We start from the raw sequence: 27705 nt of genomic DNA, 5'->3' as shown, positions 1-27705 counted from the left end.
CTAGCAACATTTCCACTCTGGCAGCTGAATACCAAGACCTAAAGCCAGGTCCGGCGTAAACCAACTATTCCAACCGCTTAGAACTTGCAGATTACAAATCAGCTTGTATAATACTAGTCTTACTCTCGCAGCTCCGATGTGGGGTTCGAGAAGGATACCTCGGGACTTAATGGGCCGAATCCTTTACGGATTCTGTGAGTATGTGACGAAAGTAGGTCCTTCATAACATGTCCCATGACCCCAGGATGTGGTACCACCACCGCGCCGCTATCTGCCAAAGCCTTCGCTTTGGCTTCAGCGGATATATCTCCTGATTGCAGAAGTGCACCGGCGTGACCCATGGTTCGACCTTCCGGGGCTGTCTTACCAGCGACCATGGCTATGATTGGCTTTGGATTCCTCGTGATTCTCCTGTATTCCTTGATGGCTTCAGCAGCTCTGAGTTCTGCCTCCCCACCAATCTCCCCGATGACAACAATGCCCTCTGTTTCTGGGTGATCAAAGAACAGCTTCAGGGCATCCACAAGTGTTGTTCCTATAGTCCGAATGTAAGCAGAGTCTTCTCGCCAGAAACCTGGTTCACGATGGTAGAATCAAGAGCTAAGTTCTCTCTGATGATTATGAGACGAGACCTACCAGGCATCATATCTCCTCCCATACCAACAACGAGGCTTTGACCCAATCCAGCTTTCGATGTTGAGCCCACAGCTTCGTAACTTAGGGTTCCGCTCTTAGAGACTATGCCGATAGGGCCCCTCTTGTACTGCTTATGAGGCATAATCCCAATACGGCACTGCTCGGGAGCAATGATACCGGGGCAGTTCGGACCGACGAGTCGGGTTACAGATTGAGTTTTGAGCACGTCGTGGACGCGCATCATGTCATGTACGGGTATATGCTCAGCCACGGTCACGACAAGAGGGACTTCTGCCTCTATGGCTTCAATGATAGCAGCAGCAGCGAATTGCGCGGGTACGAACACTGATGTCGCATGGGGTTTCACCTCCTTCACGGCCTATACAAATTGTTAACGAATTTGGCTCCTCGAAAATATCTGAAGAGTGCAGCGTGGATGACTTACCTCTCTGACTGTGTTAAATACAGGAAGACCTAAATGCTCTTGGCCACCTTTGCCTGGAGATACACCACCAACGACATTGGTGCCATATTCAATTGTATCTTTGGCATTGAGAGTTGCCTTTCATATTATCTCAGTCGGTTACCTAAGGGTTGGTGGAACAAGGTCTAGAATACGTACGGCTTTACCAGTAAACCCTGCAGGTCGACGGTCAGTCCTAAGTTATCTGTCAGGCGAAATGAGTCCTTACCTTGATAGATCACCCTAGTATCCTTGTCAATGTTCAAGTTGGCAATGGTGGCGTCGTAGTTCTGATGCCTTGGTACGGAAGTTGACAGATATTTGATGCCCCTGTAGGGCAAGAAGCTCCGAGATAGTCTCCCAGCCTTGATCCATGTTGGGCGAGCTGCCATTGCTTAGGTGGGAGGGCGTGTGGTTGATCTTATTAAAGTGCGATTGATATCAGTGGTACTCTATGCTAGCTATAGTATAGTATATTGTAGGACGGAAGTGAAAGACTAAAAGCATTGCCGATGGTCACGATGATTTCACTGAAGCTTTAGTCATGTGACTTCGGGTAAGCGGTTGTCGGCTTTTTACCCCGCAATCTGGCTTGAGCCAGCCCGGACTAAAGGTAGAGTAAGAGGGGATTCTCCCAGAGCTGCGAGTGGGCTCATTGTGGACAGAATAGGAGGGTCCAGACCTGATTTTGGAACATCAAACCTAAGCATGAACATGACCTAAAGCCTGCAAACACAGCAAGCCCAAAACAAAGAAGAGGAAGGTAAATTCGGATGCACTAAAAAACGACATTCCCATCAAGGCAAACAGGGCTTTTTTATGGGTCAAGTTGGTTATCCAGATGCTAAAAAAGGACTTAGGGTACGCAAACTGTCTTTCTGTCCATATCAATTTGAGGTATTACTCTAATTGTACCCCGCCTGCTTGGCGTGTTGATAAAATTAACTCAAGCGCAAAAGTCAAGCAATAAGGCCAGTATAGCAGAAAATAGTCTAGAATATTAACTATAAAAGAGTTATTACTTTAAAATAGGGCCAATATCAATCTAAAGGTTATAACTAAATGCTATTATTATATATAAGAGATAATAAACTTATAAATATTATTTAACGGTTTAAGGCACTTTAAATAAAGAATTTAATTAGGAACTATATAGTAATAAGAATATTTAGATGTCAAGCACCAAGAAAATAAATAGCTAACAAGAGCAAAAAGAGAAATGAACTCAACCTCCCCCGGGAAGGCTCGAACTTCCGATCTCCCGATTGTCTACTAATAACAGTCGGACGCTTTAGCCAACTAAGCCACAGGGGACATGTTTCAACTGGGCCCTGAATCGCCTAGCGTGTCTCATACTCGCTAGTGTTAACTGCGCTACCCTAAGCCTTATTCATACCGAAACAACAGTGGTAGAGCGTGGCAGCTCACGTTCAGCTTTTCATTAAGTAGAGATAACAGAGAAATATCTAATTCTTTTAGTTACGGCATGCTATAATTTAGACTGCCTATGTCTAGAGAGCCCGACTCAATAACATAGAGGTTTAACAGGTCATCCACGTTAGAAGATCGTCAGAACATTGTTCGAACAATTACGTATTTCCATTGGTATGCACAAGCCAGAGAAATGAATAAACCCATTGTTCAGCAACTATTAAAGTCAATTACATGGAGCCATTTGATATAAATACTTCATCCTGTCGCCATAAACTATTCTTCCCAACACCATCACCTCCCATCTCATTAACAACACTTTGAATAACAATCATCTTCCACCGCATAAACAACTTCTATCTGATCCCTTACCAAAAAATGCCTTCATTCACTACCTCAATCCCTGGCTCTGACACTGATCCCAGCCTTACTCCCTTGCTTCAGACACAATCTTCTCATACAGAGTCGACCTGCAAGGCTGGCACCAACAAATCCGGCAGACCCCAACTAACACTGATGATCCCCGAGGGTCAAGATGATATCTCCTCCGAAATTCCTGAGGATCAGGATGATAGCTCCTCCGAAATGCCCGAGGACGAGGATGTTACCTCTTCTGAGCGTCCTTCAATTGCAGTCAAAGCCCTACGCGCACGACAATTTGAGAGGAAGTTTCGTACTTTCGATAAAGACTACAAAGGCGGCTTCAGCATCAACTGGGAATCAGTAAAGATTCAATGGAGTCTTCTATGCATGTTGAGCATGGTATACAAGGGAGTCGAAGGAGAGAAAGGCTGGCCTGCTGAATGGGAGGATGAGGCCGTTTTCGCTTCTTTTTTGGAGGAGACTGCCGCATCCTGGGCGGAGGATATTGCAGATGACAATAGAGTCATCCTTGAAGAATTTGCTGCGATCTTGGGAGAGTCCTTTGCCATTGATCTTAGTAGCGAGGCTGTTGTCAAGGAACATCTTGACCGCGTGAAGAAGTTCGTTGATGACAATATGGCCCCTGTCCCTGAGGAAGACCAGGGACTCGAGGAATTGGAGCTGACGGAAGTTCACTTGGTAGAGTAAGAAGGAGTGATTTGCAGCGATAGATCTAGAGAATAAAGATACATAACAAGTGGTTATGTTTCATGGTTACCAATAGCGCAGGGAGATAAATTGATCTTATTACTGCACTTATAGAAAGCTAGTAGAACATCATCTGTATTTGACCAGTGTATGATTATTTGTAAAACGAGGTTTGTAACAAGACCACGGATTGTTTATCTTGACATATGGACATTCTAAACCATCTCTGAGCCAATATCCATGTAATTAGTGTGGAAAGTCTATCGCATACTCAACATCGTTCACCAGTTCAATCCAACCAACAGCCCAATACAAAGGAGTTGAAGTTTGTTCTTCTGTCTTGTGATAATAGTCATAGTACTCTGGTCGCAAGAACACGTACCTAGTCAGCCTTGTTCAACCCAACTCGTTATCTTCATTGTGAGAAATCAGAACAATACCTAAATGAGTGGCAGTTCTGTGAGAACACACAGCCTGTAGAGATGAACAAATATCTACGAGGTAAAAGATAGTTCGAATAACTTATACGTATAAAAACCTCGTTCTATCAGTCGTGAACAATTCTTTCCGACATCATCATATCACATCTTACCAACAGGACTACACTTTTTGTCAAACTACAGTCTACTTCCACTTCATACACGACTTTATCATCTAGAATGTCTTGTTTTATTCCTTCAGTGAAAGCTGTCAAAGCTGGCTGCAGTAGCCATACTACCTCAATTCAAGCCCAATCATCCCCTGCAAAGTCAACCTACAAGTCTGGCACCACCAAGCTCCCAGTCATCATCCCCGAAAATTGGTACGACGAGGCTTCTGACTCCGAGAAGTCTCCCGTTGGTTCACATGACCATCGCTCAGTCGCAGTCAAAGCCCTCCGTGCAAGGCAATTCTTCAGGAGAATTTCCACTCTCGCTACTGATATAGTATTCTTCTACCCTGACGGGCCCAGAGACTGGGAGGTGGACAAGCTCCAGTACAGCTTTATGTGGATGTTGCAGGACCTGTATGAAGAACGCGAAGGAGAGAAAGATTATCCTACTGAGTGGGAAGACGAGACCGCCTACATCCATTTCCTTGAGAAGACTGTCTTAAGCTGGGTAGAGGATCTACCAAATGACGAAAAGGCCTGCGTTGAAGGACTAGCTGACATCTTGGGAGAGGAATTCGCTATTACTTCTGATGGCGAAGCGACTTGGGAGGAGCATGAGAGTCGAGTGGGAGAGTACCTTGATCGTTTTGATCCTATCCCTGAGGAGGACCAGGGGCTCGAAGAATTGGATTTACTGGAGGATTAGGGTTGTTCTAGGTGCTCAAGAAGCTGTGCCTAATAAGGCGTGGTGGGTATTGGGTTATAAGAACTGTGCTCGGGCAGTACATTATTTTGACTGGATAGAACAAGAAAGAGCAGTTTGCAGTAATGACTCGATGGATTGGCATCCATGAGACAGAACTGCATGGCCTGGGTACTTAAGTCCAAGACGCGAAATTGATCTTATCACATGCATGTGCAAGAAGCCCTTAAGTATTCTATTATGTGAAGCAATAACAGATACTTTAAGGAGTATAAAGATTATCCTTTAGGATATAAATATGTTGCGAGCAGTCTCGAAGCCAGTAGCTGTAGATCTATCGTCCATTTTGGGTACGTCCAAAGATACTCGCTTCCAATCACCAGTTCAACCCAATCAACAGCCCAATACAAAGCGGCGCAAACGACCAATGCTGCCACTCCCCATGTCCAACTACATTCCTCGCAACAAGCCCATCAGTAACACACATAGCCAGCGCCCCAAGATACCCGAAGCTCATAAGCTTCCTATCCCCAGTGAGGCTGATATTGAAGAACAAGAAGCTAACAACGAGATTTCGACATCCGTAGATACGTGCAAGGCCACGAACAAGCTTCTGAGCTTGAGAGTCTGTTGGGATAGGGTACTGGAAGGATTGAAGGGTTGCTTCGGGCCGCGTGAGGAGATTGATGCCGAAGAGGGCGGGGATGAGAGAGACGACGTGTGTTGCGCGGTTGAGGTAGATGAAGGACATGATGAGATTCTTGATTGATGGTGAAGGAGGGGATTGTTTGCTTGTTTAAATGTAGTTTTGAGAGGAGATAAAAATTACTTGAAGGGGAATGGTGGAGATGAGAGAGTAACTCCGTCAGCTTTGCGCGTCAGCACTAAATGCCAGCGATCCTATCATTCGTCTCACGTAAGCAGACCAAGGATTCTGAAGCTCCAGGCTAAAACATCCTACATCTCATTCTAACATGAGGCGACTCACTTGAACTGAAAACTGCACCATTTCCATGTCAATTCGGGTGGAAGTACATCGACTTGATTCTTTTATGGGTTGTTTATGTAGCGCAAAAGACCTTTATAAACCCTTCCTCCGCCAGCAGATCGTGTATATCACCAATCCACAGCACGCTGTTTAACATCCCCCGGCATTGCACCCAGCTGCTCACACCAAGTATATCACAACTCTCGTGAATAGCCCGACGATGCCACTCTCGGTCAAAGTCCTCGAAAATACAACTGCCAGCAATGGACAACGCCCAAAGCAAGAAAGTCGAGTGTTCTTGATCCAATGGGACGTATTGCTGAAGTGCAAGTTCCAGATTAGTCGATAAATAAGACATTCTTTTCCCAACCCCAGGAAGACTAAAAAGAATGCTCTTTATGTACACCAACATACAAAGCCTCATAAGCTCGGATGTCGATTGGGCATCGTATGAGAGCTGAAGTAACCTGTTCGGAAGAGTCGTGCTTATAAAGAGGAACAGCTCTGGTGGGATAAGCGCGCCTTCGTTGGCTAGCCTGCTGTAGTATTGCAAATCGGCCCAGATAGAAAGTAGACGCCGATCTGGTGTCAAGCTTCGAGGATTTAGAAATGTGGACTCTGGAGGGGGATGGATTGCAGATATTGGTATGAAGGAATCGCACGATTGGATGCCGGGAAGAAGGCGGGGCTTTCGCCCTTCTGTCATTGATAGACAGATCTCAATCCTATGCGCGTCAGTCATATATAACTCTGAGTAACGGAACCACGTACCTCTGGCACTTCATCTCTGCCAACGCTGCAGTTCCAAAAGGCGATACCCCACCACGGAGTTCAAAAATCCTACATATCCCATCCATATGTTTCCTCGCAGTCTCAACATCTCCAAAACTCGACGCCGCTGACGCCAAATTAGCTATCGCTCCTACCGTCGCCATGACCGTTGCGGTGCTTTTGTCCTGGAGACTCTGTTGTATACAGCGTAGTGTCTCGCCAAGATGATATCTCGTGAGGACGCTGAACTCAAGACCTTGACAGACTTCTTTGAAAGCTGATGATGTGAAGAGTATAGAGTGAAGAGATACTTGGTGCGTGTGCATGTCGCTGAGACTGAAGATGTGAGACTCGCATTCGTGAGCGACTTTCATGTCTATGGCGTATCGGCAGGGTTTCGACGTGGTGAAAGCTGATACCATGCCATTAGTTTCTGGATCGTTGATATGGACTTCTTGAGCATACCTTGATATACTAACTCAAGCATATACGGCTTTATCTCAAGTTCTGATCGCTGTAACAACAGTTCTGGTGCCAGCTTTCGCGGGATGCTCATAGTCGACAGATGATCCTTGCCGGGTTTCTGGCCATTACATGGTTCTGCCGTTGAACGAGTACAGTGTACTAATCCAGAAGATGCAGTCCTATCAGTCTCCATAGTACGCACCAGTCTTTTATCGGGATTCGTGTGTCCTTGGGCCCGAGCTAGTCTGTCCGCTCGTGTATTCCTTCCACGCATCGCATGGCTGCGAATCTTTCTCATGGTATCCCTGTCAGGCTTTCCAGAAGACGTGGTGATTACAAAGGTGGCCATATTGCATAAACTGGGTCGTCAAGACGAATCTCCTCCTGGTGTCGGTGGTTTCACTAATCACATGCTTTGTTCCTGAAGCTATTCGGTCTTCATCCATGTTGAGAATAAGCACTCCCAGGTATAAATTTCCCCGTAGTTCTTCCGTACCATTTTCTCAAAAGGGTTAAGAGGATGGTTCTTGATCTTGATTGGATCCTGCTCAGCACAAATGTGGCTTAGCGTCAGACTGACACTCGGCAATTCAGTTCAGTCTTTTAGTGACAAGCATTAATAGATTGACTGCCGCGCCAAGACCGTACCATTATCCCATATAGGAGTAGACTCTGGTGTCTAAGCCTCTTATTTAGTTTCGAATCCTGGTGACAGCTGAGAGAGCGTATTGATATGTAACTATAATATGGCTAGATCTCGTATAAATAGGTACGGCATCCTCTGCTGTATTATGCATCTTTGCTTGAACTTCATCAGCAACTACATTCAATCCAAGTCTTCCGTCACTTTCATTTTTCCAATCAGTCCCCTGCTTGCCCACTCTTCTCAACACAATGTTCTGGTCCAAAGACCAAAATTTCAACCCCAAAGACATGCCCTCCCTCGGAGGCAAAGTCATCCTTGTCACCGGCGCCACCGCCGGTCTAGGCAAAGAATCTGTCCTCCAATTCGCCCACCACAATCCCTCGCGCATCTACCTCTGCGGTCGTAACCTACAAAAGGCACAGCTCGTAGCTCAAGATATCCAGCACGCTATCCCATCCGCGTCAATAAGAGTCCTCCCTCTCGATCTTTGCTCATTCGCTTCTGTCAAAGAAGCAGCGAGGATCGTGCTCTCGGAATGCGAAAGGCTTGATATCTTGATGCTCAACGCAGGCACTATGTTTGTCCCTCTCGATCGTACTGCAGACGGTTATGAGATCCAGTTTGGGACGAATCATATGGGTCACGCGTTGCTCGCCAAACTGCTTATTCCGCTCCTCGATAAAACAACACGTATACCCGGTTCAGACGTAAGAGTTGTTTCTCTTGCATCTCATGGACACGTCTACCTAAACAAAGGCGGTATCAACTATGACACCCTCAAGACAGACGGCGAGTCAATTGGTCTTTACCAGTGCTACTACCAAAGCAAGCTTGCCAACATCCTCTGGGCACGCCAACTAGCCAAAAAGTATCCGCGCCTCACGGTATCGGCAGTTGATCCTGGTCTCGTGAACACAGAGTTGTTGGTGAAGGCGACAGGGATGGTTTGGTACTTATATGCAGTAGTGAGGTGCATGTTGATCACGCCTGTTTCAAAGGGTGCCAGGAATCAGCTTTGGGCATCGGTTGGGAACGGCGTTGTCAGTGGAGAGTACTATGAGCCTGTTGGGAAGCATGGTTTGGCGACGGAAGAGGGAAGAAATGATGAATTGGCGGAGGAGCTCTGGGAATGGACTGAGAGGGAGTTGGCCACGGTTCTGGAGTAAGCATCTTCTATGCTGTGTTTTGTTTGTATCATCAGGTTCTTTCCTGTATATTCTCAATCTGCATTAGCCAATACACGGCAGCCTTTCAAAAAGTTAAGTAGTTGTCAATCGCTGTACATCTCTCGAGCTTATCATGTCCCTGACAACCTGCCATCCAATACTCTGATTATGCATCTTATCATACTCCCTCCCCATAAGCATACACCACTTCTTCATAAACCACGGCGCAGCCTCCCAACTCTTCATATCCCAAGGCGGATATGTATCCCTCACACTCTCACCCTTCTCATGCTTCAATCGCCAAATCGTCAAACCTCCTCTCTCGTAAATATCCAGCTTAAGTTCCCAATTATTAAAGACATGCGGCATCGCAGCTGCTAGCATTATTGCTCGCTCACGCAGAAATGGAATAGGAATAAGATCGAGGCTCGTGTGATGCGGGATGAGGATTTGCGCCATTGTTGGGCGGAGATGGACGGGGATACTGGTGTTGTCAAAGGTTGAGAGGATATTTGAGCCTGCTTGTATGAGAGCTGCGTGGCTGAGAGTGGATGAGAGGTTGGGTTGGTAGAAGGGAGATATGTGTTCCACACTGCAGTTTGCGATGACGGATGGGTCGAGGCCGATGGAGAGCGCGTTGGTGAGGCATGATGTGAAGATGGTTGCGGGTGAGAATTGAAGCATGTTCATGTAAAGATCCGGAAAGTTGGGCTCAGGCTTTTTGACAGAAGTGTCGACGGGTTCCAAGAGACTCTCATCGCACAAGGATATCTCCTCTGTTGAACTCTGCGACTCGGAAGAGTCTATCAATGAGAGATCCTCTCGTTTTAGAAGAGGTCTCAGGCGCTGTCCGCAAGTAGCTTTCGCTTGAGCCTTTTCCTGCTTCAGTCGTATCTTCTCTTGTTTCTGTCGCTCTCCTACACGATATTGTGAGCTATAACTATGAAATTGATAGGAGTGCAACATACGATATGCCTTTTGCGCCTGGCGATTCTGCTCTCTCCGCGCGGTAGTAAGAACGCGACGCTTCGCTGGTGGGGCGTCACTATCCCTGCTACTCGTTCGCTTTCGAGAGACTGCGTCATTCCCATTGGCCGAACTGCCTTTAATTGTATCGCTCATGGCTTGAAGATGGACGTGGTTGGGTATAAGTCTCTCATTAGAGCGTGTCTGATTCTAAACGTTGGTTGTTCTGACGCAAGTGAGACGATGCTAAGTCCGAAGTCCGTGGGGGCGAATTTGGCTTACGGTTTTTCGGCCAATCAAAAGCTGCTACGCCAGTAAGCAACAGTGGCTTACGATCTTGGCTCCATTCACCAATTGCATACCAAAGACGATAATGAATACGGAACGAGGAAATGGAGAAGTCAACATTAACGCCGCAATGTCGATTACTATAAGTACCATGGTAGCACCTATGCCAAACCCATCTCCATCACTTCATCATTGACCAACTCAACACCATCTTATTCACCATACACTCTTACCATGTCTACCAAGACCATCGCTGTCGTCGGCGCCACAGGCACCCAAGGAGGCTCAGTCGTGAGAGCATTCATCTCCCAGCCCAATTGGCACGTCAAAGCCCTCACCCGCAGCTCTACCTCATCTAAAGCCCAAGTCCTTCAAAACCTCGGAGCTGAGGTTGTCGAAGCAGACATGAACGACGCAGAGTCTCTCGTCAAAGCCTTTAAAGGTGCTCACGCAATCTTTGTCAACACTGACTTCTGGGCTCCTTACATGACTGCTCTCGTTCAAGGCAAAGACCAAGCTACAGCTCAGCAAATCGGTTATGATACCGAGGAGCGGCATGTCAAGAATGCGGCTTATGCTGCTTCCAAGACATCTACTCTTGAGAAGTACATTTACTCTGCTCTTGGTCCTATGAAGGATGTTTCGAAGGGCAAGTACTCTCACTGTCATCACTGGGAGACCAAGGCTGCGGCTGTCAAGTACATTGAGAATGAGATGCTTGAACTGGCTAAGAAGACATCGTATATCTACATGGCTGCCTACGCTACAAACGCTTTTTTGTACCCCAAGAAAGATGCTGAGACTGGCGAATATGTACTCGCGGTGCCAGCTTCCAAGAATCTCAGGTTGCCTATCATTGATATCGAAGGCTCTGCCGGATCTTTCGTCCGAGCTCTTGTTGAGAATGAACCTGTTGGAACAAAGCTTCTCGCTTACGACAGTGAACTGAATATCCTCGAGATCATGGACACCTGGAGCAGAGTCACCGGCCAGAAAGCTGTCTTCCAGTCACTGACAGAGGATGAAATGCACAAGAAGACTGGTCTGCCTTATGAGGTTCTTGACGGAGCAGCTTACCTCGATGAGCATGGATACGTAGAGGGCGTCGAAGGGGCTATCACACCAGAGCAGTTGAGCAAACCTGTCAAGACGGATAGTTTCGAGGAATACCTTTGCAAGCAGGAACCAAAGACTTTGCTGTCATTTACATACGCAATGCCCGAGCCTCCAGCGGCGAAGTAAACGCTGGTGATGAAAATTGTTGGGGGGGGAAGGTATTCAATACAGTGGAGGGTAGCATTCTGAAGAAATTCGTTCGTATTCCATAGCATCTACATCATAGGCTAGAATGCGAGAGCTGAAATAGTTCCCATAAATCGACCAATCGAATAAATTACGCCAAGTCCTCCATTGTGACCCTAAACCCAAGCTCCGCCACGACAAGCCACGGAAAACGTCTTCCTACGAGGCTTTAATCAACTGCCGATGACTAAAATCATGCTTGAAATCGGCCGACTTGCTGTGATCTTGGCGCTGGCCCTGTCGGGCGGTCCCTGCTGCTTATGCCAAGTCTTGAGGTGAAGGATCGTGGGTTTTTTGTTGGCTTAATATGGTTAGTGGATTGTTTCCCAGATGAAGGATCTGCACTGGCGTTTCATCTGCCGATTTTAGAGAGCAGTATTTGGGGTCGGGGAATTGCTGATAGGGCGGTTTGGCCAGGATGGGCTGAGCTGTGCCGCGATGGTGAGTTTAGGTTATGCGAATATTACGATGGACAGTCCAGCTCGTTGTTCGATTTCCCATGGAAGAATCATTGAGCATTGTATGGCAGGCATTGGTTGCCAGGTCTATCAACTCAAACAAAACACACTGAATAATACGATGACTTTATTGTTTATAAAATTGATCTCTTCAGGTTTCACCCGAGCCGCGCTGTCTGAGTCCCAAGCAATAATTATAGCCGCCATCATCAAGAGCCCATCATGCAGGCAAGTCTCAACCCAGGGCATCAATTCAACTTGTTGAAGTCATAGAACAAATGATGGACCCCAATCTAAAATTGTCGTCCTATGTTCCTTTGAGGCGAAGCATCGTGAGCTTCTACTCCACTCCTCGTCTCAACCCGGGTTTAGCACGGCTCCTCCCGCGGCCGCCGGAGACTCGGCGTAGCTTATTCCTTGTCCTCCGTACTAATAACCTTATCTAGCCGCTTATCGTCACGACTCACTCGATGCCAAGAGCCTCAGTGTAACAGCAAGCATGCTCGAGCCCATCGTAGGATTCACGCCTAATTAATTAAACGTAACAATTGATGAGCGATCCATGCTCAGGTATTCTTCTCACTATGGCATTGCCATGATATAAACCTCATCTCTTCGCTAGGCGAAATACCTTCTTCACTCATCTCATCATCACTCTCTCACAATGAAGTCCACCACCGCCATCGTGGCCCTCGCCGCCGCCGTCCACGCATCCCCTCTCACCAACAGACAGGACAACAAAGTCCCCGACGTCTGGGAGAACAAAGACACTCTTTGCAAAGGCTGGGTTCTCAACACGCCAGAGGAGGCCGACACGCTCTGGACGATGAAAACGAAGGCCGGCGATCACTTAGATTACTTCCTTCGTGAACAATGGGGTACGTTTTACTCCCGCTTCACAATACAGTAGCTGACCAACAGAACACCAAAACAACTGGCTCATCAACCTCGAGGACCGAGTCTATGCAGGCACAGATGGAAAGTCTGGCGCTGCTGGCTGCAGTGGTCTCGATCATGATTGCAGTCCCATGAACAACATGGAGTGCACAGAGCAATATGAGAAGTTCGGTACCGACGACCCCCTTAGCAAGACGTCGTACTGGATTTTCCAGGCTGCCAAGGGCATGCACTCCAAGTTTAAGGCGCTAAAGACCAAGATCACTGAGAAGACCATTATCAGCGGTCTCAGGATCGGCCAGATGGTGATTGATTTTGGCGGAAATGAAGACGATACTGGCGATATGGTCAAGTGGTTAGCTTCCGCCAGCACAATGGGCGCTGCTCTGAGCGGCCTCTCCGCAAACGTACGTATACCATCTCCCTGGCAATTACACGTCGCTAATGTCAGCAGCCTGGCTTCGCTGTCGGCTTCAACATCCTTGGCGGAATCTTCTCCAGCTTTGGAAACCTCAAGCAAGATGAGATCGACCAAGGCAGCATCTCAGCCGGTCTGGCCGATCTTTTCGAGGCAGCCGTTGACCGACTCGACGAGACCATGCGCATCGTCATGGGGGGAGGTACTGAGGACCAGTACAATGCACTCAAGACGTCGAACCCCGATCCCTACAAGCTCCCAGTCGCAAACTTCTTCAACGGCGGTTTCTTCCTTCTCAACGACAATTCTGAAGCTGTGCAGACGGCACTTAACTCGGTGTATGGAAACATCCAGCCCAAGGTCGCCAACAACGTCATGAAGGCTGCGCAGTTCCACCTCGTTGCTGATAAGCGCCGCGCAAGCCGCGAGGACTGTGGTTACGCGACTGGTCGTCAGTGGATGGCTCTTAGAGAGGGTGAAGAGTACTGCTTTTACATCATGCGCCATGATCCCAAGCCTAACCGTGTTGGAGACTGGGCGGAGGTCTCTGGCGAGGTGTATGACAAGATGGCGAGCTATGGTCTTGGAAACAGAGAGGTTTACTACCGCGCCATTTTGGACTGTGCGCTGAATCCTAACGACAATGTTGACTTGGGGAGCTTGGTTGGTGGCAAGATTCCGGCTTGTTACTTTGATCTTCCTGCTGTGTACGTTGATAAGGATCGAGAGGTTGGGTGCGGTGATCCTTTCAGCACTGCTGAGTGTGATTACATCAGTGCCACAAAGATTGAGTAGAGATGACATCACTGGACAGTTATTCTTCATTTTGTACATGTGTATCACTTGTATTCTAAGATTATGTATTACCCTCTAATTAAGTATAATATGTCTATGATACGCTATGCTGCCTTGATCGATGTGAAATGAGATTCTAGAAATAAATGATGTATCTTAAAATGCACTCTTAAGATGCCCCTCTTAAGATCTCCTCTTAGGCTTCCAACTCAAGCCCTCTTCACGCCACTTCCTCTCGGCACCCGGAACAGCCAGTAGAAGCCCAAAGCAGCAGCACAGTTAACAAAGATGTACACCCAGAGAAGTCCGTAGTGCCACCATCGATCATCATAGTCAATGTTGAACCGATGCAAGAACTCCTCTGTCGTAGCAAGCGAGCAATACTTGCAGACATCAGTGGACGCACGATCAAGAAGATAACCACCAGCTTCCTTAATGAAAGGGCCCATGTAGTCGCTGCAGGTCATGTTGCCAGGAACAGCCATTTGCAGAATTTCATTGTCTGCGCACTTGACGTTGGAGCCCCAGACACAAGTCGACATGATACCGCCAACGATGTAGGTCGCTGGTGAGACGCGATACATGAAGGTCCAAAACTTGGGGATGTCCTTGTAAGCGACGCCAACACTGTAAAAGTCAGTACATGCGTGATGAATCGAGGGAGAGGTGACTTACCCGCAGAACGAGATGGAAAGCATCCACAACAAAGTAGCGATGACACCAGCTTCTTCAGCAGTAGCGATGCAAACGATGGCTGCGTGGGAGAAAGTGCTGGTGAAGAGCATGAACATCCAGAGGTACAAGAAGACAAGGAAGCCTCGGATGGCTTGGTCGTCGGAGGTGGTGTTGCGGACGAAGCCGACGGGGTAGTACCAGGTGAAGTAGATGATGACAGCCATGAAGGTGTTCCAAGCTGCTTCAACGATGATGTTGGACAAGATGTATGCTGCGAATTGTTAGATGATGTAAGGAAGTGAGATAGCAAGGACTTACTGTTCCAGCGGTAGATCTTGGATGGTCGCTCGCGGACTTCGTATAGATCGCGCTGAGGCAGAAACATGGGCATGATCTGATCACTCAGACTCTGGAAGAGAACCATATACATGAAGATAGCGTAAAGCTGGTTCTGCAAGCCCTGAATAGTGTTCTTGGCCTCAAACGTGAATCCGATGTAGAGCGACTGCACAAGTTAGCCAATATCCGCTCATAACAAACTCAAACATACCGATAAGACAATGAGTGCGATCTTGGACCAGATATAAGTAGGCGATCTCCAAAAATGCTTCCAAGTCCTGATCAACACCTCGCGGAACTGCGTTGAGAACGACGCCACAAACTCCTTATGCTGCGACGCATCACCGTTCTCCAAAGCACTCGTCGCTGGTCCCCGTGTAGAAGGTAGAGAGTTGAGCCGCGAAAGCTCCTGCTTGACTTCTTGGAACTCGGGTGAGTCTCTCCAGATCTGGTGCCAGTCGATCTTCTCGGCTTCTTCGTCGTTGGAGGGTTTGATGATCTCGAGCATGTACTCGGCGGGGTTGGCGTCTTCGGGGCAGGGAGGAGCGCCGTTGCGTTCGAAGTATTTGAGAAGAGTTTGGGATTGCTCGCCGAGGTCTAGAGATATTAGTGAGGTTCAATTGGGGTGATGGTGAACATACCGCCAAAGTAAACTGTCTTTCCACCGGGAGCGAGAAGTAACAAGCGATCAAATCTTTGGAACAACATCGCAGAAGGCTGATGGATCGTACACAAAACCGCCTGTCCACTGGCCGTAAGCTTCTCAATAAGATCGCAAATCGTCCAACTAGTCTGTGAATCCAATCCACTAGTCGGCTCATCCAAAAACACCAACAACTGCGGTCTAGCAGCCAACTCAACCCCAATCGTCAATCTCTTCCTCTGCTCGACGTTCAACCCCTCACCAGGCGTTCCGATAACAGCATCTGAAAACTCCTGCATATCCAGCATGTCGATGACGTCCTCCACATACGCGAGCTTGTCAGCGCGGGAGATTTCGGCGGATTGACGGAGGAGTGCGCTGAACTCCAGGGCTTCGCGGACCGTCATTGTTGTAAGGTGGAGGTCTTGCTGTTGGACGTAGCCAACGCGGTGTTGGAAGGAGGAGTCGGTTGCGAGGCCGTCGATGTGAGTGTTTCCGGATACAACGCCCATTGTTACGCGGGTTGCGAGGACGTCGAGGAGGGTTGTTTTGCCAGCGCCAGACACGCCCTGAAGAGTCAGCTGAGATGTAGAGAAGCGGAGAAGGAAGGGGATGTACCATTAAAGCTGTTGATTTACCGGGCTTGACCCAGCCGTCGACGTGATCCAATAATCGACGGTCCTTACCCTTGATCTGAATGTCGTAGCAGAGATCTTCCCAGTGAAACACAGAAGCACCAGCAGTAAGTCCACTGGAAGGGTTGTTGTTGACCTTTTCAGCGACGACAGGTCGGTCTGTAGCTTGAGTCTCGACGTCGCCCTTATCCTTCTCAAAGTTGGAAGGCATGCGGCCCTTGCGGAAGACGAGAACTTCGCCCTTGTTCCTGGGAGGCTTGGCGTGCTCAGCTGCGATGATGTACAGGATGAGGAACCCGAAGAGGAAGCCAAGAAGGATGCCGATGTTTCTGTGACTAGTCAATATACGTCGTATGAGAGAAAAGGGTTACATACCGCCATTTGTTAGAGTTGTAGTACTTGAAGGACATGTTGATATACCTATCGCCATCGACCACGGACGATCCAGGCTCGGCACCAACAACAGAGCAAATGCGAGAATCGGCTGGAAGGTCATCGTAGCCTGGACCCTGAGGAACCATACCCGCACAAGCAAACTTCCGATTATGGAACTCGCTTGCCATCAACGCCTCAAAGGCATAAGCCAGAGGATTGATGTAGTTCATCCATCTCGACCATCCAAGCATATAATCCGTTGGCATAGTGAAGCCCGTGTAAATCATAAGTCCAAGACTCAGGATCGACACGGGAATCATTGCTTGATGCGTCGTGCGGGTGACGCATGCGAGGGTGCGGTAGATGCACGACATGACGAGCGTGGTGAGATATGAGGTGAGACAGAAGAAGAAGAAGTGACCTGCGTCCCGGCGGAGATGGGCCATGAAGTAGATCAGTAAATTGAAGATGATCATGTTGACGGTTTTGTAGGGCAGATCGATGATGTAACTGGCGATGGCCTGGGCTGATTGATGGTAGAACGCATAGCGGTTATGTTTCTCAACAACAGGTCGTTCGGCGTAAACAGTGAGGACCTGGTCCGTTAGTAAACCTCCTCACGATGCAAAGACGACATACCTCAAGCTGACTCGCAAAAGCATTAAACAACAGCGCAAAAAAGATCAATCCACCACGATAGTAAAAACTCGAACTATCATCCTTCAAATCATAAAACATAGTCCCCAGCACAAGCGCCATGATGAGGTTGAATATCAACGACGCGATGGTAAACCCCGGATCAGCCAGCAGCCGCCTCCAGCCTCTCCAAAGGGTAAGTTTCACCTGCGCAGCGTACGAGATGGTATACGGGGACTTGGCGCGCTGGTTCTTGAACTGCTCGGCCCGACGCGAGGATTTGTATTCTTCGAGACGTAGTGAGGGCGGGTGGTTTGCTTCGTAGGCGGCGATTTCGTGGAGGAGGGCTTTGCGCTGGGGACTGGATTGCCAGCGCGATGCGAATTCTTGAGGGGTTCGGGGCGCGGAGGATTCGAAGCCTGGTCGGACACGGCGTTCTTGAGGGCTGGTCATTGAGGTGAGGAAGTCGGGTGTTGTTTGACGATCGGGGCCTGAATTGTTAGCGCAAGACGCGGATGGTGATGGAGGACGTACACTCGAAGCCGAGGTTCTCAAAGTACTGCTTTGCTTCGTTGATGCGACCAAAGAAGATCTGATGGCCCTCATACAAAACCGTCACGCGATCAAATAACTACCCTCGTTAGTATCCTTGTCTGAGCTTCATCAGGGCACTTACATCGTACGCAGACTGCGGCGCCTGATAAATCGCCACCGCAGCAGCAACACCCACAAGATCAGCCTGCAATCTCAAGTTCCTACAAAAATTAATCGCATTCCCACTGTCCAGTCCTCTTGTCGTATTATCCCAGCACTGCAACTTTGCGCCTGTGAGCGCAGCCTCAGCGATACTAACGCGCTTCCGCTCACCACCGCTTACACCGCGCACAAAGTCGCTACCAACACGAGTATCAACTGTGTGGCTGATGCCGAAGATGGCCATCATGACATCGCGCATCATGGTGTCGGCTTGAGAACGGGTTACGCCGCCGGGGACGTGCCGTGGTGAGTGCGCGGATGAGGCGAAGGAGAGGGTCTCGCCGACGGTGAGATGGGCGAGATGGCAGTCGATTTCGGCGTTGTAGAGGACGTCGCCGCGGAATGAACGACGGATGCTCTTTTCATCGATACCTAATCTTGTTAAGACCGTCCATGAAAGGATGGGAGCGACATACCTCGGAAGTTCATGTAGGAGTCAGGCCCAACTTCGAGACCAGCTGTCTCACCAGCAATAGTCTTCAAAAGCGTCGAACATCCTGATCCAGGAGGACCCAGAACAAGCAACAGCTCTCCCTCATCAACAACGCCCTCAAAGTCCCTCAAAATATCAACTCGTCTCTTCTTCGCGCCGCCAACCAAACCAGCAAGATACTTGACAACATCGATAGGATAATCAACAATAGTCTTCTGATGTTCAGCGCCAGTGCCCCAGCCGTAAACATTCAAGTCCTTAAACGCCACGCCCAAACTTCTTGACGGCGCAGCTCCAGCGTCAGACTCGACTAGTCTCACAAAAGCTTTTACCCAAGCTCTTGGATCAAAGCTTGGTGAGTTGGGGTCTAGCTTTGTGCCGGGCTGGGGTGAGAAGGCGTGGAGTTCTGTGCCGGCTGTTGTTGAGACGCGGGAGAGTTGGCGGGCGAGATTGCTGATGTTTTGGGTTATGTCGTGCTGAGGTTCTTCTGTTGGTGTAGCGGCTGTTGAGTCGGAGTGTTGGTCGTCGTGTTTGCTGTGAGAGGACATTGTCCTCGAGAGTAGTGCTGTCATTTTTGATGAATTTGTTTGAGTAAGATTGACTCAATCGAGACAGGGAGGTTCTATTTAAGCTAAAGGCATAGCATGCGGTTCAGTTATGCTTATGTATGTGCATCAATCAAGATCCAAGACCGGCAGATGAATACCGGAGAATTGAATCACACTCGGTCTTTTCCAGAACATAACGAACGGAGTCGGGAGAAGATCAAATCTTTTTCTACGAATATCACCCTCGTTTCCCCGGGTCCCCGCGGACAATCACCCCATGAAATGCAGTCGACCCGGCCCGACGGACACGGCGACTGTCATTGGTGAGCAAGTGGATTGGCTACCCACTGCGCAAGGGACCCGCGGGTGTCCGAGCAGGAGTTGACATCTCGCTTATGAGGAAGAGCCCTGATTCGGAATAGTTTCTCGGAGCGCGAGTTTTGCGCTTTGCGGCTCTGCCAAGAGTGAACTTGAGTCAATTGAATTCAATGTGAGTTATTCTGTGATGAACTCGATCTTTGAGTTTCATCTTGTCACGAGGCTATAGTGAATGTGTGCATCACGATGTAACGCGTGTATTATTCTGCATCGCTCTCGCTCTCGCTGTCCGTGAGACGCGACAGCGAGGCAAAGAGCGAGTACGAGCAGGTTTAATTGAGCCATCGAATCGCTAAATCGTTATGTATGTCAGATTTTCCTTCTTGCCAAGAGTCTGGATTGATAAGATGTAAGCCACGTTGCACATCATTGGGTGAATCTGGTTTGGCATGATGGGTCCATCATACGTTATTTCGCAGTCTGACTGTGTGCGCAATGCAGAGAATAATCGGGCTAATTATCTGCCATGATCGGAGGGATAGATCTGCCGTCTTGTGGAGTCGTGATCGGTCTTTGAGTTTATTTGTGGTCAGTGCGGGAGACGCGTTACCCTACACGTTTCGCGATGAAAAATAAATCGCGGAAAGGAACGGGAGAACGTATGCTGTGATATAGAAAATGAGTGAAATTGAGAATATTTATATTGCTATAGAACGAAGCCGCGCGAGTTTTATTCCACGATGCATCTGTAGTAATTAGATTGAGTCTCAATTTGATGAATGAAAAATCTTCCATTGCAGCAATACTTGATCAGAAATAACAAGTTTCATGCTCATCGGAATTACACAAAACACAGGGAATACTAGATGATCTTACTTAGATACTTCAAATTCTTTTATAAGCAAATTGATCGACCCTCTCCCAGCTGCTGGCTACTGCTCTTTCACTTGTTGCCAGCAACGAGGTTTAGTCTGGACTCTGTGTTACGTGTTAAGCTTGCTGGAGTTTGCTAACAGACTTGGCTGGCCAATCAGCTTATGACTTCATGGGCCGAGGTTAAGTCAGCCACATCAATAGATATAAAGCAAAATCTATAGTAATATATGAAATAAAGTTCATGCCTTTGCGTGCTTTATATATTTCCTATATTTAAAGTACGTTATGCTAGTTCTTATTAAAATGGGGTTTGAGACAGAATCTAGGCTGTATGATGTCGACGGCGGATAAATAATAGTCCGCTATCTTAAGATAAATCGTGCAAGACATTTACACTGTCTTGGTGTCTCTCCATAACAGTAAATGTAACCCTGGGCTTTTAATTTCCAGTACAACTCCAATGGAACATCGTGATACAATGTCAATGCAGCTAGTTCTGCAATGTCACGCAACCACGCTTTTGCATCACGATACGGCGCATCTTATCGAGATAAGCACAAGATCTCAGATCCACTCTCGAAGTAGCCGAACCGAGGTAGACCCACTTGATCCCGAGCTTAATCGACATTATTTGAAGTCATGAGCATCTCCTATTACCATCGCATTTCTGCCGACACTCACTTTACATCTACCCATCACGGAGTAACAAGATGGCACCAACACTAGCAGAGCAAGTGGCAGTAGACCAAGTCTCCCCCGGAGAATACGTCTCCCGCCTCAACCCCATCAGAATGGGCAACGCCATGCCCATAGCCTACGGCGGCTGCACAGCCAGCATCGCCGTCAACGCAGCGTGTCAGACAGCACCCGCCTCAATGTCTCTGTACTCTGTCCTCGGACACTTCCACGGCCCAGCATCAACAGATAAGAAACTGCACTGCAGCGTGACCAACATTCGAGACACGCGATCTTTCGCGACACGGAGGGTCCAGGTCAAGCAGCAGCAGCCCAATGGGAAATTCCGTGTCTGTATGGAAGTCCTCGCGGATTTTCATGTTATTGAGCCTTCGAGTTGGGATTTCTCTGAGCCGACGTGCTCCAAATGGCCGAGGGCGGAAGATTGCCCGAATTTGGACGAGTTGGTGAAGGACTTGCTAGAAAAGGGCAGCATCACTGAGAAGCAGGGCAAAGAATTTACTAAATCCTTCGCTGCCAACGCCGATTTTTTCGACACGCGCTACTGTACCGCAGGCGTATCATCTCAGAACCTCTCCGGCGCAGCACGAGACACCAAAACAACACAAGACCACCTCCCCATCACGGAAAAAGTATCCGCCGAGTGGCAGCGCGCCCTGCACGACCTCCCGACCCCAACCGCCAACATGAGCGCGCTAGCATTCCTCATGGACGGCGGTCTCTCATTTCTTCCCTTGAGCCATAATCACATGTGGTTTGACGATACAGCTGCGTGTTCGACGCTGGACTTTGCGTTGAGGATCTTTGTGCCGGAGGTTAAGATGGGGGAGTGGCATGTTAGAGAGAGAAAGACGAGCAGGGGAGGCGGGAATAGGACGTATTCAGAGGGGAAGCTGTGGGATAGCCATGGGAATTTGATCGCGAGTAATACGCAGCAGTCTATTATGAGGTTGAGGGAGGGCGTTGTTGTGCCTAAGCTGTAGAAATGGGTTGACTATATACAGGAAGATATTAATAGAGTAATATGTATTTTTTAAAGACCAAGTTCTCGTCCTGAGTATGTATTTTTGTTAATCGGTATCGTCGGTGATGAACGGATGCCGCCAATTAGACCGTCTGGCGGCATTATCCCTAATGTCAATCTCACGGTCCCGCGCTCCCTCTGCCGCGACTTGAGCATGGGTCATCCATGGCGCTTCGCTGTTCCCTGCGACATTCGCAGTCGTCGTATTTGCGGTATATCCAGGGGCTAGATAACCATACAGGTTCAACGGAGCAGAATTCTCGAACCCAGCGTGACCAATCATGGATGCCAATGGAGCTTGTTCGTTTGCTGTCGGGGGATCTCCGGGAGCCATTACGGCTTCCGGGGCCCGGGGACCGGAGTCATCTACCGGATGCTCTCGCGCCGGGGGCCCGCTTATGCATGGTGACTGTGAGTGATCATACATCTGATCGGTGGGTCTGAGATGTGCATTAGAAGAAGGGATACTGGGATTATCGACCGTAGGAGTGTTTGGTGTTATAGGATGAAGGACGCCATTGGCATCAAGAGCTGGGTGGAGGTTAGGAGTAGTCGGTGTATGATCAAGGCCATTCCACTGGTTAGTCGTCTCTGAGCCGACTGAGGTGGTAGTTGTTTGGGCAGCAGCAGCAGCATCGGAGGGCTGTGCCGGACCTTCTTGGTTCGTCGGCTCAGTCTTGACCCGTGGCTCCTCCTCGGCCCAGTCATCGTATTGAGGCATCATACCCGACCCTTCTTCAGTATCACTATCATCGTCTGGAATCTCAATCGCCAAACGCATGCATGATCCCAGCGGTGGCGGCTCGACTTCCGTACTCTGCTGCTCGTCCGAGATATTATCCGTCGCCAAGTCGTCATCTTGATGTTCTGCCATGTACACAATTAGCCACGCCTCTTAAGCTTTTTCACTTAACTTACCTGCTTCTCCCGAATCTTCCTCTCCATTCCTCAAGCGGTCTCGATCCTTCATCCGGAGGATGAACTCGTCAACCTTATCCTTATGGTCAATTCCCTCGTCGTTGGGATCATAAGCACGGAACTCGTTGACGGCAACCCACCCAATAGCGCAATCCCACGGAAAGACTGGTGCATCGATGTACATGACCGGATATTTTCTCCTATGATGATACTTGCCCCCCGGCCGGTAATGCTCGGTCCACTCAGCCGTCCCGGTAAGAGGGTCATAGTCATAGCACGTAGGGATATTCTTTTTCAAGAGCTCCGTGTTATCCATAAGATTCATGTCCCAGCCAAACTGCCGAAAACTACCCCACGGCAACACAAGAATAGCGAAGAATCGCTTCGTCTTCTTCCAAAAGGTAGTATACACCTCACCAGGCTGCGGATCGATCCCAGGAAGGAACTGTGTACTTCGTGTCTGAGGTCCTTCGTTCGAGTGCGCCGACCCCGCTGAGACGCTGCTGAGAGGTCTCCCATACTGCGCGTACATAGGTCTCTGTGCGGCGAGGTTGTTCAGCTTGGCCTTGTCTGCATCGCAGTTGAGAACTCTTGTCCCGAGAAGACGAACTGTCTCGTCATGCTTGACGTTGAGATTGCCGTGTGTCCCAGCGGTCAAGTGCCTGCGAGCTCCGTGGATGGGGTTATTGCTCATGAAGTGCAGCTTGTGCTTCTTACACTCGAGGATATACCAGAAGCCCTTGTGCTCTGTGATTATGTACTTCGTCGCGGCGTTGCCGTCTCGGTAGACGTCGTCGAAGTCGATCGCTCGGTCGCCGGTAAGAGGTCCTCGCGGTTGAGGCACATTCGATCGGGGACGCTTTTGAGGGCGGGGGAGGCTCCCTTGAGTGGGATTTGCAGGTCGCTTTTGTTTGGCTCTCGCGGATTGTTGGCTTTCGTTTGAGGGTCGGTCGATCATGTGTGTCTCTTGATTCAATGATGTTTCGGCAGTAGGAAGAATTGCATCGGACTCGCTCTGTGGTCTGGGATTCGGCAGGCGGAAGGATTGCATTACAGGGCTGGAATTTGGGGTACAATACGAAGTGTTTGTTGTCACTTCGCTTGATGAACCAGCAAGAGCATTTGACGCAGCAGGAATGTTCAAAGGTAACTGTGCACCTTGTCGCCACTTCTTGAACATTCTCTCACCCATTTCCGGGCCGATTATATCGAGGTACGCAAGACCAAGAGCCTCCTGCTGCTCCCAGTACAGCTGCTGGTACTTTATCTCTTCATCTTCCTTGTTTGCCTCGCGCTCTGCCTGTAATGCCTTAAGCTGATTGATACAGTATTGAACAGCGTCCAGTCTAGCTGTATTAAATTGTTCGGATGCTAAGGCCGACGCCTCATAAAAACGTGCTTGCGCCAACTTATACTTCTCTTGAAACGTCTCTTCAGGCGACTTTGTAGGATGCAGCAGAGGCGTCCATTGTTGGATGAGTCTCTGTATGGGAGCGACTCGCGATGAGTGTGGGCCTGGGGGGATATCCGTGGCTGGGGTCGACTGAAGCTGCTCCGCCATTATAGGGCGAACTAGCTAGTGCGTCTAGTGGTAGTATCGATATGTCGCGTGCTAATGGAAGTGATTTGAAGAACACCAATACGCTATACATCAACAATAGCGCTAGAAACCATTGATGCAAAAAGGACCTTTTCGACAGAGAGATACAGCAGAGAAAAATGAAATGAAGAGTCAAAAAGAAAAGAAAAAGGAGGCCCCTCGTGCACGTTTCTGCTTTTTTGTTTTTTCTATAATTGACAGCCTGATTCTGTGCACGTCCAATCAAAATATTGGTAGACCGGGATGTCTGCCGCTGGCCCTACAACCAACGACCAACCAGTTGTAAGCACGGTGAGCATCCTTGCAAATTCGTCAAGTTTTGTAACGGTGGCTTGCATAGTAATGGTTTAGGCTTGTTGTCTCTTGTCGAAACGGTTGCCTTGTTGTCTATGCTGACCGTTGCGGACCGTTAAGCGGTGAGATAGTGTGAGGCTGATTGCATAGGCTATGGGCCATGGCCAGCGCCACCTGAATAAAAATGATCTGATTGAAGATGGCATCAGCACTGCAACAAATATTGTTGCAAGAAAGAGAGGAAGCTACGAGAATACTCTTGCTTTTTGTCAATTTCACGGTGTTATTTTCATTGAGTCGCGGGCTGAATAGCTCACAGTGTCCTGACAGGACATCCGTCTAAGCATGCGAAAAAGCATTTCGCACTATGTGTTCTCATCGTTTGTGCACGAGTGGCAGCATAACATGAGGTCTAGAACAGGGATAGACACTGCAAAAAACCTGTTTTCTTGAGAAGATCTCCGCACAAAAGTGACAAGCAATTCATCATCAAGCTTGGCGACATGTTTTCTCTTGCCGCTGGGCGTAGACGGCAGCCAGTGTAAATCGGGGAAACGTTTGGCCGAGAGAGTGTCTGGACGCAATGCGTTTAGAGCTTGTAGGGTACAAGTTGACGGATATGAGTCAAGGCACGAGAGAAACGAACTTTGTGAGATTGTTTCTAGGTTCATTACTTTCCATACATCACTGAAGCTTAAGTAAAGCTGTTCTGATGTGATAGACCTAGTTATATTCTTTTGTGTCTCTTGCTGTTACGTGCACAGACCACAAACACAGGGCTGGGCTTACGGGCCAAGAGATCTGCAATGCCACTATTCCCACGAATGCAGTGAACAAAAGTCTGTATGCTGTGGAAAGGTATCTTGCATCGTTACTTAAAGAAGAATTAAAATGAAAATATCGTCATCTTTACACGCTTCGCCCATCGTCAGACTTATTCTGATAAGCCAGCTCCCTCAGGCTCTCTGAATCCTCTGTCCTTGAGTTCAGCATAGTCTTGAGTTTACTCCTCCTCCTTCCGCGCTCCTCATTAGCCTCCCAAGCTGGTTCGCTTATCCTTGTTCTCGAGCGCCAAAGCCCTCTCTCTTCCAACAACGCTTTGCACGCCGCCCAAGACGTGACAGTGTAAATTACTGCGTTCCAAAACCCTTGCAGCGGAAGAACCGTGGCGCTCATAAACTGTAAAGGCTTACTAACCTCTGAAGGGTGAATGTGCGAATACATCCTATTAGCGCTTGATGGAATCCACGTAATTAGAATAACCGCAAAAAACAGCATCGCGACTTTTGTATACGCCCATGCTGCACGGTATACATCGTTGCTAGGCCGGACCGCCGGGCGCTGGACAGGTTGGGGCATGGTGCTGGTGACACGAGCAATTGGTTGAGGTGGCTGGGGCTCAGCATGCTCACCAATAGCATGCACGGTGACTTGATGGCCCATGTTTTGTAAATGGATCGCGTCGGGCTGGGTCGCTGCTTCGGAGGTGATGGTGACTTCGGTGGTCTTCATGTTGTTGACGGTACTTTGGTGGGCGTATGATAAACCGCCCGAGCCGGAGCCTTGGGCCTTGAGGAGTTGTTGGCGTTTTCGGTAGATGGTGCCGCCGGAACGGATGTAGATTGCGAGGGTGATGGCGATGATGACCCTGTATTGTTAGTGCACTGTGATGAGTTGTGAGGGAGGTAGACGTACCAGATTGGACCGTAGAATGTTGCGATGCGGAGAGTATCCCACGATGAAGTGATCCAGCACCATTGAATAGCGCTACCATAAACTCTCACGCCATCACCATTCTTGATGAAAATAAAAATGAACGCCGGCAGGAATGGGATACCGTAGCAGAGTAGTAAATACGGTAACTCCATCTTCCTTAATCGCTGCGCATCGAAGCGATAATAAAACGCAAGGTAAACATTAATCGCCATCGCAAGGGTCCACAGTGCATCAGCCCCAACAAATCTGCACAAATCAGCCAAGCGTCATCATATTGTCTGCGCAACGTACGTGTGGAGTAAAAAGGCCTGTGTCTGGCATCCAGCCCCATCAGGCGCATCAATAAATGAATCCGCCATGATGAAGCAAATACTCGCCATGATATTCCCGAATGACGCGTAAAACACAAGCCGATTGATGGGTTTGTGGAAGGCATCGCAGAGACAGAAGGTTGTGATGATGAAGAGACATCCTACCAGCGATAGAACGGAGCATACTTGCTGGATGATGGTGATGAGCTTGACATCGCTGATTGACAGGCCGAGCTCCATTTTGCCAGCCCTTACAGAATAATTCTTGGATAAAAAGCAAAGAAATCCCTAAAAGGACATTTGTGTCTTATCCCGGGGGAACAGGCCATTGTCAATGCTTTAAATGCGAGAGCGATTACCTCCTTTCATGTGAATTTGCCGAAGGATTGATCTGCAACAGGGGAACCCCATATTGGATCGCCAAGGGGAACCCGGGACGTTGCAAATCATGGACCTAAAGTAGCATAAGGCTTAAATAGTCGCTATTGGTAACGGTTTTAATTGGCGCTGCGTCAAATTTGCTGGGTGGGGAGATGGAAGACGCCGGTAGATGGCTTCTGGACTTTAGGGCTGTCGTGTGAGGGATCGGCATTGGTGTTTCTGGAAGGAGGAGGTTTAACCGTCGCGATGGAGAGTGATATGAAGATCGGAGGGACGAGACTTGTGAAGCTTGTCCTTATCTGATCAGTTAATGCGACAGGCTAAGCGCTTTGATCACGAGCGAGAATCGGTGCTTGGAGTTCTTGCGAGCGTCATCGTGGTGATGTTTCATAACGCACAGGGGGTATTGCGCCCTCACATATCCCCCTCTTTATCGCGAAGCGGTCGACGTCGATAAGATACAATACCCGAACAG

General features: G+C 48.7%; 13 protein-coding genes and 1 non-coding gene across 14 annotated transcripts; 6 read left to right on the top strand and 8 right to left on the bottom strand.

The window, feature by feature from the left end:
- Window positions 1–119: 119 nt before the first annotated feature.
- FMAN_08462 (uncharacterized protein) lies at window positions 120–1491 on the bottom strand (the record flags this gene model as incomplete). The annotated part of the gene is made up of 5 exons (XM_041835242.1): window positions 120–535; window positions 637–1015; window positions 1082–1198; window positions 1259–1275; window positions 1329–1491. 5 exons carry the CDS (start codon window positions 1489–1491, stop codon window positions 120–122), a joined length of 1092 nt encoding a protein of 363 aa, XP_041685425.1.
- An 838-nt stretch (window positions 1492–2329) lies between these two features.
- Window positions 2330–2413, bottom strand: tRNA. Its single transcript is given in 2 exon segments — window positions 2330–2365; window positions 2376–2413. It is a non-coding gene; the product is annotated as a tRNA-Asn (tRNA).
- Window positions 2414–2908: 495 nt separating this feature from the next.
- FMAN_08463 (uncharacterized protein) lies at window positions 2909–3601 on the top strand (the record flags this gene model as incomplete). The annotated part of the gene is made up of 1 exon (XM_041835240.1): window positions 2909–3601. The coding sequence occupies one exon, from the start codon at window positions 2909–2911 to the stop codon at window positions 3599–3601; it is 693 nt and encodes a 230-aa protein (XP_041685424.1).
- A 659-nt stretch (window positions 3602–4260) lies between these two features.
- FMAN_08464 (uncharacterized protein) lies at window positions 4261–4899 on the top strand (the record flags this gene model as incomplete). The annotated part of the gene is made up of 1 exon (XM_041835239.1): window positions 4261–4899. One exon carries the CDS (start codon window positions 4261–4263, stop codon window positions 4897–4899), a length of 639 nt encoding a protein of 212 aa, XP_041685423.1.
- A 373-nt stretch (window positions 4900–5272) lies between these two features.
- FMAN_08465 (uncharacterized protein) lies at window positions 5273–5647 on the bottom strand (the record flags this gene model as incomplete). Its single annotated transcript, XM_041835238.1, has 1 exon — window positions 5273–5647. The coding sequence occupies one exon, from the start codon at window positions 5645–5647 to the stop codon at window positions 5273–5275; it is 375 nt and encodes a 124-aa protein (XP_041685422.1).
- A 310-nt stretch (window positions 5648–5957) lies between these two features.
- On the bottom strand, window positions 5958–7469 carry FMAN_08466 (uncharacterized protein; the record flags this gene model as incomplete). Its single annotated transcript, XM_041835237.1, has 3 exons — window positions 5958–6609; window positions 6656–7067; window positions 7121–7469. 3 exons carry the CDS (start codon window positions 7467–7469, stop codon window positions 5958–5960), a joined length of 1413 nt encoding a protein of 470 aa, XP_041685421.1.
- A 545-nt stretch (window positions 7470–8014) lies between these two features.
- On the top strand, window positions 8015–8932 carry FMAN_08467 (related to alcohol dehydrogenase homolog Bli-4; the record flags this gene model as incomplete). The annotated part of the gene is made up of 1 exon (XM_041835236.1): window positions 8015–8932. One exon carries the CDS (start codon window positions 8015–8017, stop codon window positions 8930–8932), a length of 918 nt encoding a protein of 305 aa, XP_041685420.1.
- Window positions 8933–9025: 93 nt separating this feature from the next.
- On the bottom strand, window positions 9026–10054 carry FMAN_08468 (uncharacterized protein; the record flags this gene model as incomplete). The annotated part of the gene is made up of 2 exons (XM_041835235.1): window positions 9026–9849; window positions 9901–10054. The coding sequence occupies 2 exons, from the start codon at window positions 10052–10054 to the stop codon at window positions 9026–9028; spliced, it is 978 nt and encodes a 325-aa protein (XP_041685419.1).
- Window positions 10055–10420: 366 nt separating this feature from the next.
- FMAN_08469 (uncharacterized protein) lies at window positions 10421–11428 on the top strand (the record flags this gene model as incomplete). The annotated part of the gene is made up of 1 exon (XM_041835234.1): window positions 10421–11428. One exon carries the CDS (start codon window positions 10421–10423, stop codon window positions 11426–11428), a length of 1008 nt encoding a protein of 335 aa, XP_041685418.1.
- Window positions 11429–12610: 1182 nt separating this feature from the next.
- Window positions 12611–14056, top strand: FMAN_08470 (uncharacterized protein; the record flags this gene model as incomplete). The annotated part of the gene is made up of 3 exons (XM_041835233.1): window positions 12611–12824; window positions 12868–13250; window positions 13298–14056. The coding sequence occupies 3 exons, from the start codon at window positions 12611–12613 to the stop codon at window positions 14054–14056; spliced, it is 1356 nt and encodes a 451-aa protein (XP_041685417.1).
- Window positions 14057–14265: 209 nt separating this feature from the next.
- FMAN_08471 (putative ABC1 transport protein) lies at window positions 14266–19120 on the bottom strand (the record flags this gene model as incomplete). The annotated part of the gene is made up of 11 exons (XM_041835232.1): window positions 14266–14683; window positions 14732–15002; window positions 15050–15236; window positions 15282–15667; window positions 15712–16282; window positions 16332–16677; window positions 16724–17319; window positions 17363–17850; window positions 17894–17990; window positions 18036–18487; window positions 18532–19120. 11 exons carry the CDS (start codon window positions 19118–19120, stop codon window positions 14266–14268), a joined length of 4401 nt encoding a protein of 1466 aa, XP_041685416.1.
- A 1880-nt stretch (window positions 19121–21000) lies between these two features.
- FMAN_08472 (uncharacterized protein) lies at window positions 21001–21969 on the top strand (the record flags this gene model as incomplete). Its single annotated transcript, XM_041835231.1, has 1 exon — window positions 21001–21969. One exon carries the CDS (start codon window positions 21001–21003, stop codon window positions 21967–21969), a length of 969 nt encoding a protein of 322 aa, XP_041685415.1.
- Window positions 21970–22056: 87 nt separating this feature from the next.
- Window positions 22057–24489, bottom strand: FMAN_08473 (uncharacterized protein; the record flags this gene model as incomplete). The annotated part of the gene is made up of 2 exons (XM_041835229.1): window positions 22057–22877; window positions 22929–24489. 2 exons carry the CDS (start codon window positions 24487–24489, stop codon window positions 22057–22059), a joined length of 2382 nt encoding a protein of 793 aa, XP_041685414.1.
- Window positions 24490–25731: 1242 nt separating this feature from the next.
- Window positions 25732–27089, bottom strand: FMAN_08474 (uncharacterized protein; the record flags this gene model as incomplete). The annotated part of the gene is made up of 3 exons (XM_041835228.1): window positions 25732–26470; window positions 26518–26784; window positions 26830–27089. 3 exons carry the CDS (start codon window positions 27087–27089, stop codon window positions 25732–25734), a joined length of 1266 nt encoding a protein of 421 aa, XP_041685413.1.
- Between the last annotated feature and the right edge of the window lie 616 nt (window positions 27090–27705).

This window comes from Fusarium mangiferae (genome assembly GCF_900044065.1).
Source record: "Fusarium mangiferae strain MRC7560 genome assembly, contig: FMAN_scaffold009, whole genome shotgun sequence".
Classification (NCBI taxonomy): Eukaryota; Fungi; Ascomycota; class Sordariomycetes; order Hypocreales; family Nectriaceae; genus Fusarium; species Fusarium mangiferae.
Note: the sequence above shows the minus strand (reverse complement) of the source record. Positions and strands in the feature narration are given on the sequence as shown.